This window comes from Polistes fuscatus, unplaced genomic scaffold (assembly GCF_010416935.1).
Source record: "Polistes fuscatus isolate 324 unplaced genomic scaffold, CU_Pfus_HIC Scaffold17, whole genome shotgun sequence".
Lineage (NCBI taxonomy): Eukaryota > Metazoa > Arthropoda > Insecta > Hymenoptera > Vespidae > Polistes > Polistes fuscatus.
This window is the reverse complement of record NW_025113075.1, coordinates 3,237,285-3,257,213: the sequence shown is the minus strand read 5'-3', so window position 1 is coordinate 3,257,213 and position 19,929 is coordinate 3,237,285. Positions and strand designations below refer to the sequence as shown.

At 27.0% G+C, this 19,929-nt stretch overlaps 4 protein-coding genes and 1 long non-coding RNA gene across 6 annotated transcripts; 3 read left to right on the top strand and 2 right to left on the bottom strand.

Annotated features, from left to right (window-relative positions):
* Positions 1–11: 11 nt before the first annotated feature.
* On the top strand, positions 12–661 carry LOC122515378. The gene is made up of 2 exons (XR_006303248.1): positions 12–367; positions 557–661. It is a non-coding gene; the product is annotated as an uncharacterized LOC122515378 (long non-coding RNA).
* Positions 650–2,694, bottom strand: LOC122515377 (cuticle protein 67-like). The gene is made up of 3 exons (XM_043632700.1): positions 2,615–2,694; positions 1,594–1,936; positions 650–939 (listed from the first exon to the last, which is right to left on the bottom strand). The coding sequence occupies exons 1-3, from the start codon at positions 2,681–2,683 to the stop codon at positions 785–787; spliced, it is 567 nt and encodes a 188-aa protein (XP_043488635.1). The 5' UTR covers positions 2,684–2,694; the 3' UTR covers positions 650–784.
* A 961-nt stretch (positions 2,695–3,655) lies between these two features.
* Positions 3,656–5,907, top strand: LOC122515376 (protein FMC1 homolog). Of its 2 annotated transcripts, XM_043632699.1 has the most exons (3): positions 3,702–4,108; positions 4,209–4,240; positions 5,120–5,907. In XM_043632699.1, exons 1-3 carry the CDS (start codon positions 3,981–3,983, stop codon positions 5,440–5,442), a joined length of 483 nt encoding a protein of 160 aa, XP_043488634.1. In that variant the 5' UTR covers positions 3,702–3,980; the 3' UTR covers positions 5,443–5,907. The 2 variants fall into 2 exon arrangements, with proteins under 2 accessions (XP_043488632.1, XP_043488634.1); XM_043632697.1 differs by lacking the exon at positions 5,120–5,907 and having other exon boundaries at positions 3,656–4,108; positions 4,209–5,099.
* Positions 5,908–5,993: 86 nt separating this feature from the next.
* Positions 5,994–14,192, bottom strand: LOC122515375 (short/branched chain specific acyl-CoA dehydrogenase, mitochondrial). Its single transcript, XM_043632696.1, has 9 exons — positions 14,036–14,192; positions 12,856–12,970; positions 9,994–10,094; positions 8,977–9,183; positions 8,537–8,707; positions 7,309–7,434; positions 7,054–7,236; positions 6,323–6,458; positions 5,994–6,234 (listed from the first exon to the last, which is right to left on the bottom strand). Exons 1-9 carry the CDS (start codon positions 14,060–14,062, stop codon positions 6,059–6,061), a joined length of 1,242 nt encoding a protein of 413 aa, XP_043488631.1. The 5' UTR covers positions 14,063–14,192; the 3' UTR covers positions 5,994–6,058.
* Positions 14,193–17,607: 3,415 nt separating this feature from the next.
* LOC122515374 (U4/U6.U5 small nuclear ribonucleoprotein 27 kDa protein) lies at positions 17,608–19,910 on the top strand. Its single transcript, XM_043632695.1, has 4 exons — positions 17,608–17,786; positions 18,130–18,293; positions 18,383–18,543; positions 19,427–19,910. Exons 2-4 carry the CDS (start codon positions 18,187–18,189, stop codon positions 19,621–19,623), a joined length of 465 nt encoding a protein of 154 aa, XP_043488630.1. The 5' UTR covers positions 17,608–17,786; positions 18,130–18,186; the 3' UTR covers positions 19,624–19,910.
* Positions 19,911–19,929: the final 19 nt, after the last annotated feature.

Sequence of the window (19,929 nt, the reverse complement as noted above, 5' to 3'; positions counted from 1 at the left end):
TATTTATGAATTCCATTTTTTTAAATCGTTGTTCCTTATATACAGGGTGTCCTAAAAGTCACTTTTTTGAATTGAAAAATTTACACTATTTTTGACAGGTATTTGAAATGATGACATCATAGGTCCATATTTCTTTAAATACACTACCTGGAAATTCATATCTTAAAATGATAAATAATGAATTGTTATTCTATTAATAAGTCTATATTGATTTATTGTTTTACTTTTCTTTCCTCAGGATTATTTTCTCGGGATATTTTCTTCTTTTGGGACTCTTCTATTTGAAGTTTTGATATTATAAGTCATCATAGAAGTTTTCGTTGACCTATAAAATATATTTCTTTGAATATATATTTTAAAGAAAGAGGTAAGTAAGTATTACTATTTGTTTAATTTTAATCATAATATTTTTTTTGTAAATTTGACGTTTTTAAGCATTAATAACACGTAAAATGTTTAAAGATATATAAAATATAGTATATTATACTATTTAAATATGTTTGATGATACGAGAATTCTATAAAAAAATTAATGTTGAATAACTTTTGTATTAAAGGATGAAGTAATCTTCAAGGATGGTAAAAGTGATCTAAGAAGTCAGCAGTTATGCTACAAGTGCTACCTGGATGTAAATGGATAAACTCATTGCTTGGCATCTTAACCTTTTATATTTATTTTTCGTTGGAGTGTTACATTCTGTGACATGTACGTATAAGTATTAAGTTGTTGATGCGATCGAAATTGAAAGTCGACCAGCTTGCTTAAGGTTGGTGTGCCGACATCTTTAGAGAACCTTGATTGCTCCTAAACCGTTAAGAGCCAAACCATTGAGACCAAGAGGTGCACCTAAGCCAGTAGCTAAGGTAGATCCAGCAAGAGCAGTGGTCAATCCAGGAGCCAATAGACCAGGTGCAGCGATGGCAGCAGTAGTAACAGGTCCTGTTTATTGTTGTGGTTGAGAAGAAATGAAAAATGCAAAAAATAACTTCGATTAATCATTGTTAAAAGGATGGAAGGAAGGCAGGAAGGAAGGAAGGGAAAAAGATAGAAATTGAAATTATGCGTTTTATAAAATAGTGCAAATATTTGCCAAAAAAAAAAAAGAAAAAAGAAAAGACAAAGAAATATGTCAATTGTTGCAAGCAAAGTGTAACGATTGTCATTCATTTTAGCGTCTAGCCGTCTATAGCGCCTAGGAAGCAGATCGGTAAATGCGTAATTCTTATTGATACTATTACACGAGACAAAAAGATCAAGATTTAGCATGAGAAGAGAAAGGAATGATAGGAAAAAGTGTTATTATTTTCGTGGATTGCGATGGGTGTCATCATCCCGTCATATTTATAAGTATTATTTCCGCGAAAAAATATGAAACCCGTTCCTTTATCAAGAAGTGTTGTAAATATACGTGATGCCCAATCACGAGGGAATGGTTTTTTTTTCTGTTTGCATGCTTAAAATATTAAACGGAACGAAATTAGAACAAACGTATTATTTAGATAGAAAGAAAGTTTCGAGCAAACAAAAATACCAAAAAGAAAAATCAGAAAGAAAGAGAGCGTGATCATCGTATTCTGCCTTGCGGTTAGATACCTGCAAGAGCAGTATTTGTCACTGCAAGCGCGGGCGCGGGCGCGACGGCAGCCGTCACAATTCCAGGATTGTTAACGCGTACGTCCGCTTTCCTGACGCTACTGAACGGCGTATCGACGCTCTTCGAGTACGCCGAGATAGCAGCTAAATTACCGATACCCCGAATAATATTGGAAGAGGAGGTCGCAATTGTTGGTACAACCGCAGCAGTGGACACCGGAGATAAAGATAGAGCTGCAGCTGGTTGAACCGCGAGTGCTGCAGGTGCGGTCGCTGCTAGCAAACCGCCTCCGATAACTCCAGCCCTGGCGACGGCCATCAGGCATCCACAGATTACCAAGAACTGAAAAATGCATATACAATCGTTTGATTATTATTCTTAAAAAATTTTGTTGAAACGAGGCACCTCCAGTTCATAGAAGTAGACATTTGCGATTGATCAAAAGATTTTTGGATAGTTTATAGGACTCTTACACGATACGGTTTTTTGGCCGCATATTCATCTTCTCTTCAATCTTTTTATATCGATAAGATAATTAGACAATTGAATTATCTAAATCCCGTTATTGTAATATATATACTATTATTCATTCCTTTTATCGAATCATCGCATGTGATTCTATTGGCAAAATCTAATGTCGTGTGAATATTTACCGTAGAAAACGGTAAAATAATTGATTCAAGAAAAACAGCAATTCGATATCATGTGACAGAGAGCCGTTTAGTTGCTCGTAAAACTAAAGATCCGGATTCGAGTTACTGATTCAGATTACTCAATGGTTCAACTTTATTTCACAAATTTTGATCTATTTAACGATTAGCTAACAATATACTTATCAGCTAACGTTAACATATTCATTAACAAGATATGTTTTTCTGATCACTATTATACATATAAAAGATTAAATTGTAATGTAAAGAGAAAAGAAAAAATAAGATCTATTTTTATAGGATATATAAGAATTTTTATGATGTTTATGTTATTTCGATTAATCTTGTTATATATTTGAATTAGGCTTACCCTAAACATGATGTCGGTTGGTAAGGAGAGTTCTTTACTCTTCAAGAACAGGAGAGGAATTGAATGCATATTGTGAAGCTGACAGTCTATTTATATGGGAGTTCCTGCAAACCTGTCTAATACAGTTCGTATATTTTTTACCCGAAAACTCGTGGTGTCGTATATCTTAAGATAGCGAGGATATATTCGTATTATCTAGTTATTGCATCATATAGTATAGAGACCAGTTATACCACCAACCACATTATCGGTCAATTTTATAAGGATGCTATTACAAAGGATGTTATTTAAAAAAAAAAAACATTTTATTTGTTCAATACGCCGCTATCCCATCTTAGTTTGCACTCATTCATCTTTTAAGTCAACTAATGAAAACTATCTCTGGAATTTTCATTTCTCATCTTCATGAATTTTACTGACAAGTATAGTCAATTTTATTATTATAATAAATATTATATTTATTTGTTGTTGATTTAACGTTAATGCTTTGTAAATTACACAATCGATATAGTTTCAACCGATGTAATACTTTAGAACAGGTATATGCATTCACAATTGTCTGATGCAAGCATGTCTCAAGTTGCAGCTGATCCATTTCTTTACCGTGGCACACGTTATAACATTACAGCTGGGTGTGTAGTTATTGCAGTCAGTGTAACAGAATTTAAATCAACTATTTTTAATAGGATATCAATAAGAATAAATAGAAAATTCAACGTACGTAAAAATGGATTAACATAAAGAAGTGAATACAGATCTAAACAATATAAAAACGTTAATATTTTAATTCTTTCTTAAGAAAATAAACGGATCAACTGACGTAATTTATATAATATAAATTAAAGTTACTTTTAGAGTATTTTGAATTTCTATAATGTAAAATAGTTTCAATCAGATACTTTTTTCAAATGTAATAATTTCTTTCAATAAGTCATATTTACTTCTATATTCAATTTCTAAGTTTTATTTCAGGATAATTTATAATTAAGACTTCAATTAAGACTACAGATATTTTTAATTGGTAGGGATAATAATATAATGATATCTTTTTTAATTGAATTAATATTTTTCTCTTTTCTTTTATTATGAGTTTAATAGGATTTAAAAATAATTAGTATCCACAAATATAATAGTTTCATATACCGTCAGAGAGCGTTACGATCCTATTGTTTGTATGAAGTATTACACAATATACCATACAAGGTGTCTTTTAAAAAAAGTTGGGTTAAATACAGTTGAATGATATTTTTCATTCTTATAAACAGTGAATAGGTAAATACAATTTTAGCAATTAAAAAATTTGACAACAAACGTCCAAAGTTTGTCCCATTATTAATTTAATATAATAGACGTTGTAAATTATAATATGTCTAACGAGGAATTTATATTAGTAAATCGACGCAAGAAACGTAAAAAATTCGTACAAGTTGTTAAAGAACAATTATCTCTTACAGAATTAAGCGAAATTGAATTTGAAAAAGATATAATAAGACGGTAAGGTGTTATCATTTCCAATAAGTTATTTTTTAAATCATATTTAATGTTTAATGGTTAACCTCACTTTTACGTTGATCTTTTTAATGTAATTTTGCAGAAAAATAATTGATGCAGTACTCAAGCTAAGAGGTAGTGAATTTGAGACACACGTTTTGCATAATGTTTCAAATGGTTTACAAATTTTAAATACCAATCAAATATTTGAGATAATCTGTTATGGTTTAGGACGGTTTTCTCAGCATAAATCTTCTATGTATCAATTAGCTTTTATAATGATATTAGAAAAAAATTATAAATGTCAAGTATCATTTTATGATCCTGCATTTCTTCCTAAAGAGATTGAAATTCTAAAAGAATTTCATTTTAATTTGATAGAAAGCAACGAAGAGTGCAAACATACAATTAGCAACAACGTTACATTTATTTATATGCCACATTGCCCAAGACAATTGATAAATAATTTTTTGTATTCCAATTGGAGCGAAAATTTGTCTAATTGCGTTCTATTGACCAATAGTTTCTCAGATATAGTAGAACAAAGTTTAAAATGGCATTTGATGACATTTGCTAAATATATTTTACGTATTTATCCATATGTGACAGAAATTAAGTTAGAAAATGATTTTGAACACATAGAAGTATTTTATGCTACTAGTATTCATATTTTTTCTAAACAAAGATTAAACGAAATATCAGCAGATTTTTGGCTAGACAAGGAAAATCCTCATTATCCTAGCAAATATATTGAATTTGTCCCTGCAGATAAAACAAATAGATCATGTTAAATTTTATCCAATTTTGTAACTTTTGTTAATTCTTTTTTCAAATACTGTACAATAACATGTACTAATATTTTGATATGTATGATTAATATTATATTTTGATATAACATTAATATAAAAGTAATTATTTCTAAGAAAATGTTCAGAGTATTCTGTATTTAAGAGTAAGAAATAATAAAACAAATAAATAATTTATTTCACCTTAATATTTTCTTTATCTTTGTAGGACGTGCAAATACAATGAATTCCAATGTCAAGATTATTCGTGCTTTAGCACAAGAATTACGTCATATTTCCTTAAGTGAGAAAATAAAAGATAATATTACAATGCAATATATTTTGGAACAAGCACGTTCTCATAAGGAAACTTCTGAAGTTCTATGCAAAGCTCAAAAAGAATTGAAGAACTTAGCTGAAACTTATCTTTGTTACTTGACATCGCAAAAGAAGTACAAGGAAATTAAAATGCAGTATTCCGGTAAAGGAGAAAGAAGTATTAAGGATACAGCAGATCTTGTTGGTTTTAAATTACCACACGATCCAAAATAAAGATATAGATTGGTAAAAAGTAAAATCAAAGTATATACGTAGCGTTTGTATAAAGATTTTTATCATTTTATGTAGATTTAAAAAAAAAAGTACTTCATAATGAAAAATATATGTTGAATAAGTACATGTAAATTTGAAAATTATGGTAGAAAATGCGAGTATATTAATATTTTTCGTCAATGGCTTGCCTCATTGAAAAAACTAGTTCCTGTATGATCACTAAAGTTAAGCAATATTGGGTATGGTTAATATTTGGATAGGTAATTGCTTTAGAACACTATGTTGATTCCAGAGAGTGATTTCCCTCTGTGAAAAGGTAGTAGGCTGCGTTGAGAAGATTTTAAAGAAAATTTCTTCAAAACTCGTAAAAGAGAGAATAATAACGAAAATATTAAGAGTTTTCAATGTTGCTTTCTAAGAAGGAAGACGGTTTTGTAAAATATATTGATATACAATTTGTTAAAATAGTAATGTATATTAAAAAATATAGTACAAAAATTCTAATTAATATATGAAAATAGAAAAAAGTATACATTCACATATTGTTAATATATGATTAATGATTGATTTTATTTGTGAATTAAGTACAGAATTTGAATGCAATTTTATTTAATATTTATGAATACTCCTTGCGAATACATTTAGCGATCGTTGAGAGTTGCATATTACTGGTACCTTCATAAATAGTTCCAATTTTGCAATCTCTAAAATACTTTTCTTGAGGAAAGTCTGTAGTAAAACCAACACCTCCCATAAAATCTATGCATTTTGCTGTTACACGTAAGGCTGTTTCTGTAAGTAACAATTTAAATGAGTTAGACAATTCCTATTCTGATAAATAATAGATTTTCAATTGTATTTAAACAAGTGAAAAACAAACCAGAAGCAACTAGTTTCGCCATTGCTGCCTCTTTCATAATACTTTTTTTGGCATCTACTAATCTGGCTGCATTGTAAACAAGCAATCTGGCACTTTCCAATTCAGTTACAACTTGAGCAATTTGATGCTGCATAGACTAAAAAATTGAATGAATATTATTAATTATAATAATTTGATTAAACAAAACAATAACTTCACGAGAACATTTGTATTAGATATAAATATTGATAAAAATTATCTTTCCCGTAAACTATTTTTGATAACATTATATTTAAAAATAAAAATAAAAAGAACAGAAAAATAAACAATTATGAAACAAAACAAATTGCCAGCGGCGAAGATAACGATGCAATGCTCAAAGCAAATTTAATCTTTAAATGCAGTAAATTCTTACATTTGATTGTATAGCACAGGGGTGGCTAAATTTGACATATTATGCTCCATTTTCTGAACATATGGATTCAAAATACGTCGTATAACTAAAATATCTTTTTTACCTTCTTATGTTCATGATTGGAGTTGGAAAACAGGGATAAAGCTAGGATTTGCTTCATTTAGGAGAGGAAAAGGGATAACTTGATTACGCAATTAAATTAATTAATGTACGTCTGAAGATATGAAGATGGATTCAGTTATGATGTCTATTTGAAAAGAATAAGTAGACGTAAGGATCTAATGCGTCAATTGTAATCATCAAATTCACCACTTTTTACTGCATCTTGAAATCTTACCTGAAATGAAAATATATCCTTGCCAAATTGTTTTCTTTCTAGAGTATAGGGTATAGTTGCATCTAAGCAACCCTGTGCAATACCGATCATTTGAGCTCCAATACCGATACGCCCTTCATTCAAAAATCCTGCTGCATATTTGTAACCATGTCCAAATTTTCCTAATATGTTATTTTCAGGAACCTAGACAATCGTTGTTGAAGATATAATACCCTTTGATCATATTCTGTATGTAAACAATTTTTTCTTACTTACTCGAACATTTTCAAAATGTATCATACAAGTTCCCGATGCTTTGATTCCTAATTTTTCTTCAGGTTTCCCAACAGTTACTCCAGGTGTATCCCTCTCCACGAGAAATGTGGTAATACCTCGATAACTCTATGATTCACGATCAAAAATAATATATTAATAAAAGAAAATAATATAATAATTGATATGCAATATATAGAATATAAGAATGAAAAATTTATGTTAACATTTAATGCTTAAGATCAATCACAGATATTGAAATTATATCGTAATAATAACAAATAGAAAATTAAATTTCTTATATATGTATGTGTATCGATATCTACATACATGGTGGTCCAAACTTCATATTACAAATAAGGTCAGGGAAATTCTATTACGCAAAAAGAAAATGAATATCAATAATAACGAAATTACATGAAAGGTTTGATTTACGAGAAAAATGTATTTGAAAATTAGTCGAGTATGCTTGAGTTATATGACAACACTTAGCTTCCAACCATTTGACGAACACCGACTCCTTGTCGCCTAACGAATCATTTAAGTATCGAACACCGAGGTCCTACTTTCAAAAACAAAAAAAAATAAACCAGACGAGCTTAGCTACGACTCTTTGACTGTTTTCGAGAAATCATGCCTTTATCGCATTTTTTATTCTTTGGTTGCATATACACACACACAACACACATACTATGATGCGGTTCTCGACTCTTTAACTACAAATACTATTCTCGTATCAGCGATGGATCATCTCTGACCTGTAAGGACACCTGTATTTTTTATTTATTATTTAACCATCCCCCGGGGCTACGCAACGTAACTAATGTATTTAATTAATAACTCGTAATTGAAGATTTCTTCACAGACCGCCTCTGTTACTGTTTTTACATGAAATTTAATGCCAGACAGTTTATTATCAAAATATTAACTATCAATTTTTATCGAGCAAATAAGACGATACGATACACTAACGAGGAATAGAAAAATAATTGTATTTAATTTGCAATATCAGTTATATATTTGTTAAGTGCACGTGTACTCGACTAATTTTTAAATAGATTTTTCTCCTAAATGAAACCATCCCACGAAATTTACATATTCTTGATTTTCGTCTTTTCCAAGCTATAGAATCTTTCCGATTTCATTTTTAACGCGAATTTCAGATCACCCTATACAATAATTAAATCATGCAACACTAGCACTTTTATATAAAATTATTACTTTTACTTACTGCTGAAGTATCAGCGTTTGCAAAAACTAAAAATAATCCTGCGATGTCCGAATTTGAGATCCACATTTTCGTACCATTAATTACATAATCGTTTCCATCTTTTTTTGCTTCGGTTTTCAAAGAAAAAGCATCAGATCCTGCACTCGGTTCCGTAAGACAAAAACTGCCTGCCTAAATATTAAAAAATTATACTTTAGAATTTATTTATTAAACTTAAGTTCAAATCAATTCGTATATAAGTCATTTAATGTTAATGATATAAGCATATTTTTAATTTTTTTATTTTTTTAATGAAAATATTAAATCATATTATATATAATCATAAATTTAATTAGCTCATTTTTTATTTACAAATTTGTATTTACAATCGTTTCAAAATAAATGGCTGGAGATGAGTATAACAAAGATCAATATTACAATGAATTATATCGCTTACTTACGTAATTCTGAGCTAATTTGGTCAAATACTTCTGCTTCTGTTCTTCGGATGCTACTTTAATAATCAATGAATTGACCAGTGTATTGTGAATGTCAACAAGAGCAGCAACAGAACCATCAACTTTAGCAATTTCTTCTATAGCTAGAATCGTCGTCATAAAGTTGCCTCCCGTGCCACCATATTCTTCTGGAACTTCCATTCCCATTAACTACGGATGATATACAGCAAAATAAATAATATCAATGTTCAATTAGAATAGAAGATAGATAAAATGCTGTTAGCCCGTTCGGTACGGAAGAATTGATCGATGACTGTCATGGCATTGTTATAAAAATATTTTTATTTGTATAAATAATATGACGTGTTTAAAAATATTTCTAAAATGTTTATACTGCTTTTTCGTAATCTAAATCAATCCTCGATCGAAAGCCATTTTTGATGGAACTTTATCTTGCGAACCAGACGGAAATATGGACAAAAAACAGACTTGGCGCTTAACCTTTTAAACTCTTATCTATTTCTTCACAATACATTAATTAGAGTAAATAACATTGATATCAATAATTTGTTCTAATATCATAAAATTTAAATCAATAATAAAACTAATAGTGTAATAATAATAATAAATCACAAAATTAATAGTTTAACTTTAATAGGCAACGGGGTAATTCCCGGAGAATATTTCATGCCACCATTCTTCAAAAACCATAAGATATTGTATTAAGTACTTTCGACAAATTTAGAATGAAGATAAAAAAATTGTTTAAAAAGAAAAAAAAAGTTATTTGCTTTTTCACGTCGAATGAAGAAAAAAGAAATGTAAGTTCCTTTTTAAAAAGGAAGACAAAATCTACTTTGAAATGATTTTGAAAATTTCTATTAAATAAAAGACAATAAATACGTAAATACATTTTCTTATGGCGTTAAATAAATTGGCTTGTTAACAAAACATCATTCAAGAAGAGATAACACACACACACGCACAAACATAAATATTATTAATATAATATTAACTTACGCCATTCTCAAAAAGTTTTTTCAACACATTCTCGTCTATGCGTCCTTCTTTTTCCATTTTCCGTACAAGCGGAGCTATATCTTCCTTGGCCAACTTAGAAACTATCAAAGATAACGATGAAATAGAATAAACAATGTTGCAAAAGATAGAAAGACCAGTTGCACTATCTCGTTCTATGATTTATTTATTATTATAACATCGGGTGTTCGAAATAAAACATTACAAATTATTATCTCGAAAATCTGGCATTTTCGAACAAAATTCTTCATATGGTAATTATCTGATTTCAAAAGGGTAATATTATGGTGTTCATTATTTTTTATTGTTAATCGAAGTTTCTGAAATCACGTTATAAGCTCAACTTTATTTTTTCTATAACAGCAATATGTTATACGTTACAAAAAAAAAAAATGAACAAATAATCTTTCGTCTGAAATATTTGTAAATTTATTTTCAATTTTTGCAGTTTATTAATCAAATATTTGTTCAATTTTAAATTTTACAAAATAACTGACATCTTTTAATGAAAAATATAAAAGATACAAAAAATTCTTATTTGGAATTAATAATTTTCTTATTTATTACTACCTATTTTTTTTTATGCGAATGTGCACGAAGACACTTGCGTGTCAATACGTTTGTGTAAACGTCATGAATAAGCAGATGAATAAACACAATTAAGAAATTTACAAACGACTGATTATTGTAACTATTTCTTGAGAAATTTCAATATTTTTTACTATAAACGCTAAAGTAAAAGGAATTAAAATTGACCTTGAAATGAATTTTTAAAACTTCTATTAAATAAAAGACAATAAATACCTAATGTAACATTTTCTCTTTGATATTAAATAATACTCGTTTGATAAAATTCGTCTCCAAAAATGTGTTTGTGCTCGAGAAATGAATTTTTTTTTATTTTGAACACCCGGTATAGTATTTGTTACCATTCCTTGAAAAATAATTGCATATGCATAAATAAAGAAGTAATCAATGGTCTAATCATATTGGATTACTAAATCCCGTCAGTTCATCACAATAGTCAACAACAATTAAACAAATTTAATCAAATGGATGGATGATACGTTGAAAAAAAACAAAAATTGTATCTTGTTGACTGGAGAGAGGTGGTAAAAAGATATGACCTTTCTAGAAACGTGAGATGGATAGGTGTGGGAAGGTATTTTTTCGTAGAAAAAACTCGTGACTCGTGTTAAAGGGAGAGTAAAAAAAAACATATATACAGGGTGTCCCAGTATTTTTCCATACAAACGTTCCCGATGTATTTTGCAAACAAAAATGAGATAAAAATGCCATGACAAAACAACATATGCTCTTAATGAAAAAGTTATAATCAATAATACGAAATGATTAAATACTAAATGTGTTTCTTCATAAATTAAAACAACAAATTTGTGTTATGTATTTACTGAAATGAAAGATAATGAATATGAAATTAATAATGCAATAGAGATTTTATTTTGCGTAGATGTCAGTTCTGCGTTCATAATAACGGATAGCATATTTTGAAATAGAATTATAAGTGATTTTAATTTGTCTGATGTGAGATCAACCAACGACATTAGTTAATTATCATTTTATATTTTTGTTCACGATTTTTTAATAAAACATTTAAGAGAGCATTATGTTTATATGACACTTTTATCTTATTTTTTCTTTGCAGAATATGTTGGTAACATTTGGTGGGAAAAAAAGACTAGGACACCCTATATATAGAAAAAAAATTCTTCTTTTGTGACAGTCAAGGTAGCTAAAAAAAAAAACATAGCAATAAAATGATAGGTATTCTTGCATACATAATGGATTCGCTCAGAAGCCAACGTGGTTAAGTCTGTTTTTTATTATTATCAGATTTATATCAATTTTAATAGAATATAAATAATATCTTTTTTTTTTTAATTATTAAAGGATTTATTCGTTGCTTCGTTTTTTCTACCTTTTTTAGCTGGCAAAAGTTAAAAGTCCTAATGTGTTTAAGATGCTTGCCATTATCCCAATAAATACTTAACGTTTTTATTTGCACATTGTGTACATCTTATTTTATTGCAGAACCTATCCTTTGAAAAAGATTTTATATATTTTTATGATCAAATTAAGAAACCAAACATTCAAAAAATCAATGTATTAAAAACATTAATTTTCTGAATTTTTCTTTTCTGAACTTAACAGCATTGGCTTCTTAGCAACTCAATTGGAAATTGCAACATTCATTTCTGGATATCATGCATCAACGGTTTTTGGATTTACAAAGAGTACCGTAACAATAAATAACATAAACGGTAATAATAACATAATCGTTTCTCACAGAAATAATGGTTTTGTCGGTGGATGAAATTGCTAATACAAAAATTATCTAATACCATTTAAAATGATTGGTCATAGTCAAACGGATTTTCTGTTTATTTTTTTTTACCTTTGTTTTTTCTTTTGAAATATAATATAATATAATATTATATTATATTCTTATAATAATATCTTGTTTATTTGAAATTCACATTAAATCAAAACTGAAATATATTTCAAATAAAATAAAATAAAATAAAATAAAATAAAATAAAAAATTAAATTATTTAAAAAAACAAAAAAGTAGTAAAAATTGTTCCTCATATAACGTATTTTATCAATAACCACTCACTTTAATTGTTCTTACAGAAGTAGGTATATAGTTTTCGATAGTTTTAGTATTAATCTCGATACGTTGTTCGTATCTGAGGGTCAATTTTTTGATAACGTTTATGAATGTCCTTCGCATCTGATTGTAAGCCCCCTATTCTTCGAGGGTGTACATATAAGATGTTCAGAGTGAAAAGGTTAAAAGGAACGAGAAGATTGAATACTTACCAGTATCTTTCATCATAAGTTCATCGTCTGTAAATTGGGTCAGAGGTCCAGGACTGTAATGACGTTGTGAAACGTATGCTTGTATACATCTCTTTTTGATTAGTTTGCGGGGTATCTGTAAAAACACATACTCATTTTAGATATTGAAATATAATACAATGTATAATGAAAAATACTCGATAAAGTTTATTCTTAATCGCAAATTATAAATAAGATTGAATAATTGGAAATGTGATATTAAAAAAAAAAAAAAAACAATTCAACGTATATACAGGATTTTTTTTCTTTTTTTTTTAAAAAAGAACATTAATAAATTGATTTATTCAAATAGAATGAAAATATTTTTTATTTTTTATATTTCAATAATATGAATTTTCGGTTAAATTTTTCTTTAAGAAATATTATTTGTTAATCAAAAGATTACAGTGATATTAATGATAAAAATAATAATAAATGAGATAAATTATAAGAATAAGCGTCAACGTTTTTTTTTTATATCCGATTTTATAAATTAATAATAATTTTATTAAAATACTGGAATAATGAAATATTTTCAATATTTAACGTACAAATCTGAATTCAAAATATTCAAAATATTGATTTATTCGGCTTATTGAGATTACTATTCTATCTATTTAAGTTAGAAACAATTATTACCCGTTAGGAGATTATTTTCTTCTCTTTTTGTTAGATTCTTTATTTCCTGTTTTTTTAATGTTACACATTATTATCTAATATGAATATTGATAATGAAATTCCATCGAGAAAACAATGTCCAATAATTCAAATAAAACTTTATAAAAAAAAAAACATGACAAGTATTTATTAATCATTTATATATTTTCATTCGTATTTAACTTTAATTTCCTAACGATTTAAAAAAACAAAAAAAACCTTGCCATTTGTTGGAAGATAATTTCCCTTTTTTTTTTAATTATTATTATTGCTTTTTTTTTTTTTTTTAATAGATTCCTCTATTCCAAGTTCAAAATTTGTATATAAAGTTAAATACATTGTTAAAAGACTGTATATAATTAGAGAACTACTCGTACACGTTACCAGAAACATAACAGATGGAATAAATTGTATTAAAACTATATCAAATTATGTAGAATAAAATAAAAATTTATCTACAAATAGAGATTAAACATATATATATAAAATATTTGTATTCACGTACTTGACAGAGAATTGATCCAAAGTTCATGTTTATTAAATATTTAATATTCTATTCAAATACACCAATGTCAACTTGTTAGATTATTGACTTTCCTTTAGACTTTCGTCTGTTGATTGTCGATGCTTCGAAAGCTACGTTAATACTGAACCTAATAGTCGAACATAACGTATCCCCTCTTGGAAACAAGATGATTAAGATTCATGACAGTGAAACAGGTTCTTATATAATAAGAAAATAAAAACTATATAGAAAGACGTATGCAGCCCTATTTATTTATCTTTCCCATAGTTTTTTTCTTTTTAATTTCTGATACATCTCTCTCTCGTAGATGTTTATATAAATTAATTTATTTATTAATGATATATATATATAATACAAATACCAAAATCAATTTGTTTCATTTTCTTATCACCGATAACACAGATATTTATGCATGATCAATTCTTTTTAAAATTAGTATATTTTGATACTTATTATCAAAGTTTATGTTGTCTGTATTATTAATGGCTTTTAATATTATATCTCAAATGTAGACATTAATCGACATTAAGAACTCTTAGGTTATATGATAAATGAAATAACTTTTACAAATTGCATTTTTCCTTTTTGTTAGTATTTACTTTAACGTTACAAAATATTCTGTGATTAGGTTATCACTTTTTTCCGCGTTATCGTATCATTTAAAAAAATTCCTTATTCGTCGAAATCCGTACGTTCCTTTTTTTTTTATGCATGTTACTTACTTTTTTTTTTTACTAACATCATATGTTTTCAAAATGTTTCGACATCTTTGGAATAAATATTTGTTGACAAAAATAATACGTTAAATACGAAATAGAAAATTTACGTTAATGTATTGTCGGTGTTATTATTTTTTTCTTCAAATTAACATTGGTCATTTAAAATGTTAGACAAAATATTTTCACAAGTTTTATACTGCGATCCTTACACCTATAGTTATAAAATTATATTACGACGACAAATTTTACGCTAGTTTTATTTTTGTCTGACTACACTTATGCAATGAAAAAAGAAGCATCCTTTAGACGATGTAATAAAAAGGTTCATTCGGCTTTCAATTGTTTATGCCACATTCAATTAATTTTTCTTTTATATCCATTGAATAAGTTTAGAAGAGTATAGATATTATAAATTTGTTGAGATTAATCAAATTCGAGTATAGGTAGGATAGATTACATATATATTTCTCGGGGGGGGGGGGGTAAAAAACAAGATAATTATGTTATAATAATATATAATATAATAAATATATATATATATATATATATATATATAATAATATGTATAATAATATTATAATAATTATTAATACATAGAAATTAATTCGGTACCATTTTTATTAACTTTAGAAGATTTCATTACAAATACCAGGTAGGGAATTAAGTTTTGAAATATTCATCGTTAATTTCTATGATCTTTTACTACATATTGGGTAACTTATAAACATAAATGGTGTTCCGTGTGCTTAAAACAAACTTTAAGTAAATTCCTTTTGTTCCGTGGTCGATAAACGACCGATTGATTTCCTTCCAATTCATTGTATAAAGCTGTTGGTAATAATCTACAGTTATCGTTTGACCAAATAGAAGCAGCTCGCGATTAAATGATACCTCGAAAATCCCATCGTACATTAAGCACATCTTTTTCAATATCAATAATTCCGAACAACCGATTTTTCATTCGAAATGAACGAATGAATTCAAATTTTAAAACGAAAGGCACCGAATTAATTTCTACATTTAATAAATATTCTACATAATTTTATAAAACTCGTCAAAGTAATCAGCAATGTTTTAATAGTATTCAGGAAATTTTACGCAAAAAGTTAAAAAACGGTACATATTTTATTTCATGGTATTTCAAAATTTTGAATTATTTTGAACTATATAAATGACAATGAAAAAAATATATGTATCACCACGGAAACATTTTTTGATTATAAATCAATACAAAATGGAGTCTTTATAGTCAATAAGAAAATATTTTAAATTTATATTATTTAATCATATTAGAGTAAATGAAACTCGTTACAATATTAAAATACATTTTTTTTGAACATTTATTTCAATATTATGAGTAAAAATTGTGCAACCAAAAATAGAGTGCATGTTATCATTAATTTTATATGCACTGTAATTTAAGAAATGATATTTTACGTTAAAAATTTTAAGGCACTGAAAAAATATGTCAATAATAGAAAAAATTAATAACAGACTAGAAAAGTATTCGAATTTCGATAAACAAGTACTTTTTGAAAATAAAGATATCGTGGAAAAAAAATTTGACAGGGATAATAAAAAGAATATTTTTTAATTTGACTGAAAAAAAATCATTTTCATTATTAAATTATTTATCAAGAATTATCATTTTTTTTAAAGATATTATTTCATTTATTATTTAATTCAGTACTAAATTGACTATAATCTACGTTCAGTTGTAAATAATATAATTTTCTTTTTACGGACAGGTCGCAGTAAGAATTAGTATAAATGAAGTTTCGGTAAGTTTAGTGTTGAATATTAAATAATAAATATATGATATTTAATATGTTAAATTATAATTATTAACTATAGTCAGCTGTGACGACTGTGTAAACATGTAATTGACATATGAAAGAAAAAAATAAAAGAAAATCAATTACTTAGAAAAATGATTAGTTAAAAATTGAATCTGCTGTTGCTGAATGAAATGGAATAAAATGAAGTACAATATACTTCACACAAAAAACTTCACAAGTTAAACACCAATATCTTCGTTGTTTCCCAATATTATTTTCGTAAGATTATTTTTTTGAAGATATACTTATTATATTATCTGAAAAATGTGTAGCGTTAAGTTTATCGAGTTTGTTCTACATTATTTAAACTATTAACACAATATTTTCATAATAATTATTTATATATTTTTTCGTTTCATTTCATCCTGGTCTTGAAATATTTTTAAAATCTTGAATTTTACGAATACATTTTAGTTTCAATTAAAATTGTAACTTATATATAAATATATAACGAATTGTAATTATTTTGTCCACATGAAAAGTATACTCATCATAACACAAATTATTGCAATTTCTCCATGACGAATATACACTCGTCAATTATAATTATTGGTAAAAATCTTAGCTTAATAATAAAAGCATTTGCATCACTATTACTGTCTACGTCAGTTTGGATTTCGTAAGCAATATCAATATAAGACGGTATATATAAACATGTCAGTTTAACATGAAATTGAAATATTGATGAGTTCTTATCATTAACATATAAAACAATATTACTTATGAAATATGCAAAAACCGATATCATTAACAAACATCGTTGTTTTGAACGATAGAATAATATCATTGATACCCTGTGTTAAAATAGAAATTACATCGTTAGATATTTTTACGAAAATATTGCAAAATCATATTTATTGTAACATTTTCGTTATCACTTTTGCACAACATTTTCTCTTGTTTAATTTTTAACGAGATTTGAATTACGAGATTATCATAAATTATGAAATTAATGCCAATAATTATTATAACATTTAATTACAAAATTTTACCGCCATTATATTAACTGCTGTGCTCATGTGACGCTAACAGGTAGATTACTACGTGAATCAAAAATATAAATAAAGGTTAGCAGTAGTCAATAAAAAGACCCATTAAAAGACGTTTAAGATACTCGATAATTTATTGACTGAATGAAATAGAATTACTCAATATTTGCAACTATGCAATCTTGTAAGTATATATTGTTTTGTATATGATACAATATTATAATATTTTATAAGTATCATATAGTATTTATATGCATAACTTTAAAGCATACTATCAAAACACTTAAGAAATACAAAATAAAATATAAATATATATATATAATAATAATAATAATATACAATAATATATTATAATATTTGTTATTATATATTTCTCATTAAAGGTTGTATAATGGTGTGCAATCAGTTTTAATAATTCAGTGTTTAAAATTCTAACCTAAATGAGTCGAAGTCATACATCATATAATAATGATAATAATATACAATAATATATTATAATATTTATTATTATATATTTCTCATTAAAGGTTGTATAATGGTGTGCAAACAGTTTTAATAATTCAGTGTTTAAAATTCTAACCTAAATGGGTCGAAGTCATACACCATCACCAGGAAGACGACGTGATCGTTCCAGAGAACGTGATCGTGAAAGAGATCGTCGAAGACGACGATCTCGTGAAAGACGTCGGAGGTATGTACAAAAATGGTAAGAATAATGATTGATTTAGTTTATACCTATTGTACTTGATAAAAGTTAATATAGTCAAAATTTGATTCTAGATCTGCAGAACGTGAAAGAGTAAAATCAAGAGATAGAGAAAGAGAACGAGATCGTGATAGGGAAAGACATAAACGATCATACAGTAGATCTAGATCTAGAGAACGAGACAGACCTAAACCCAGAGCTAAATTATCTACAGCAGAACGTCCTGTTATAACAGGTACAGTGAGAATCAAAATGATTAGTATCTATGTGAAGTAAACTCATAAATCAATATAATTTATCGAGTTTAACATATGTTGTCAAGATTAACATTCTGAGTATTTTTTCCAATACATGTATTGCGAATCCCAGGAATATTCATACCCCCCTGCCCCCCATTATCAATTTAAAAACAATATTTTCTGGTAGTATAATATCTCAAGATTCTTTTACACAAAAATATATTTTTAGAATATTAAACTTTTAAATTGTATTGCACAAAAGCATTTTATTATAAGAGAAGTAAAATTTGATATAATTGATATGCTCAATTGTTTCAAAATTATTAGAAAATGCAAAGAAGATCCAGTCAAGTATTACTTCTAAAAATAATAATTGTATTTTTATTATATCTTGTGTGTATTTGGTAAGAAGTATTTTAATTGCGATAGCTGAGGATGGAACATTTTTTCATATAGTGTATATTTTGTTAGTATACTGATAAAATATATAGCGTACAATCAATTACTTTGTCTACCTATTTTGTCTAAATTGAAACAAAACATTTTCATTTCCAATATGTATTAATTTTTTGTATAAATATTAACATTTTAAAACGTTATGACTTGTGTGTATAAGAAAGTTGCTCGATACATATATACGTTCATTGTTCACACCGATAGTCTTCGCTAGACACATATATGTGTTTATTGCAATGAAAGGATAAAGAAAAGAAATACTCAGAATGTTGACTTTAATAAAGCATTTGAAAATCATCAAAATTAGTAAGATGCATTCTATTCTGCATATTTAAATAAAATAATTTTAATATAATAAAAATGTATTGTTTATTCTTTATGTAAATATTGATAATTATAATAAAGATAATTTTTCTTATATAGAGGCCGATCTTCAAGGAAAAACACCAGAAGAACAAGAGATGATGAGAATGATGGGTTTTTGTGGCTTCGATACTACCAAAGGTAAAAAGGTTGAAGGAAATGATGTAGGTGCAGTACATGTTATTCTAAAAAGAAAGTATAGACAGTATATGAATAGAAAAGGAGGTTTCAATAGACCACTCGATTTCGTAGCATGAATATCTCAACATCTGAAAACATCGATTACTGAGAAATTTGTTTAAATTAGTTATTTTTTAATTAGAAGCATATAATCTTCGTATATATTTTTCACTTATAATTATATTACGTAAATAATGTTTCATAGCATAATTAGTATTCTTCGTTAAGATCATATAATACATCAATTAATATTAAGTTTAGTTTTTATAAGTTGTATTAGTACATTCTTACTTTTAATCATATTATTTAATATCAATGAAAAAATAAGTTGTATACATTTTCATACCACAATTACAAAAATATAAAATTACATTATAATAAAC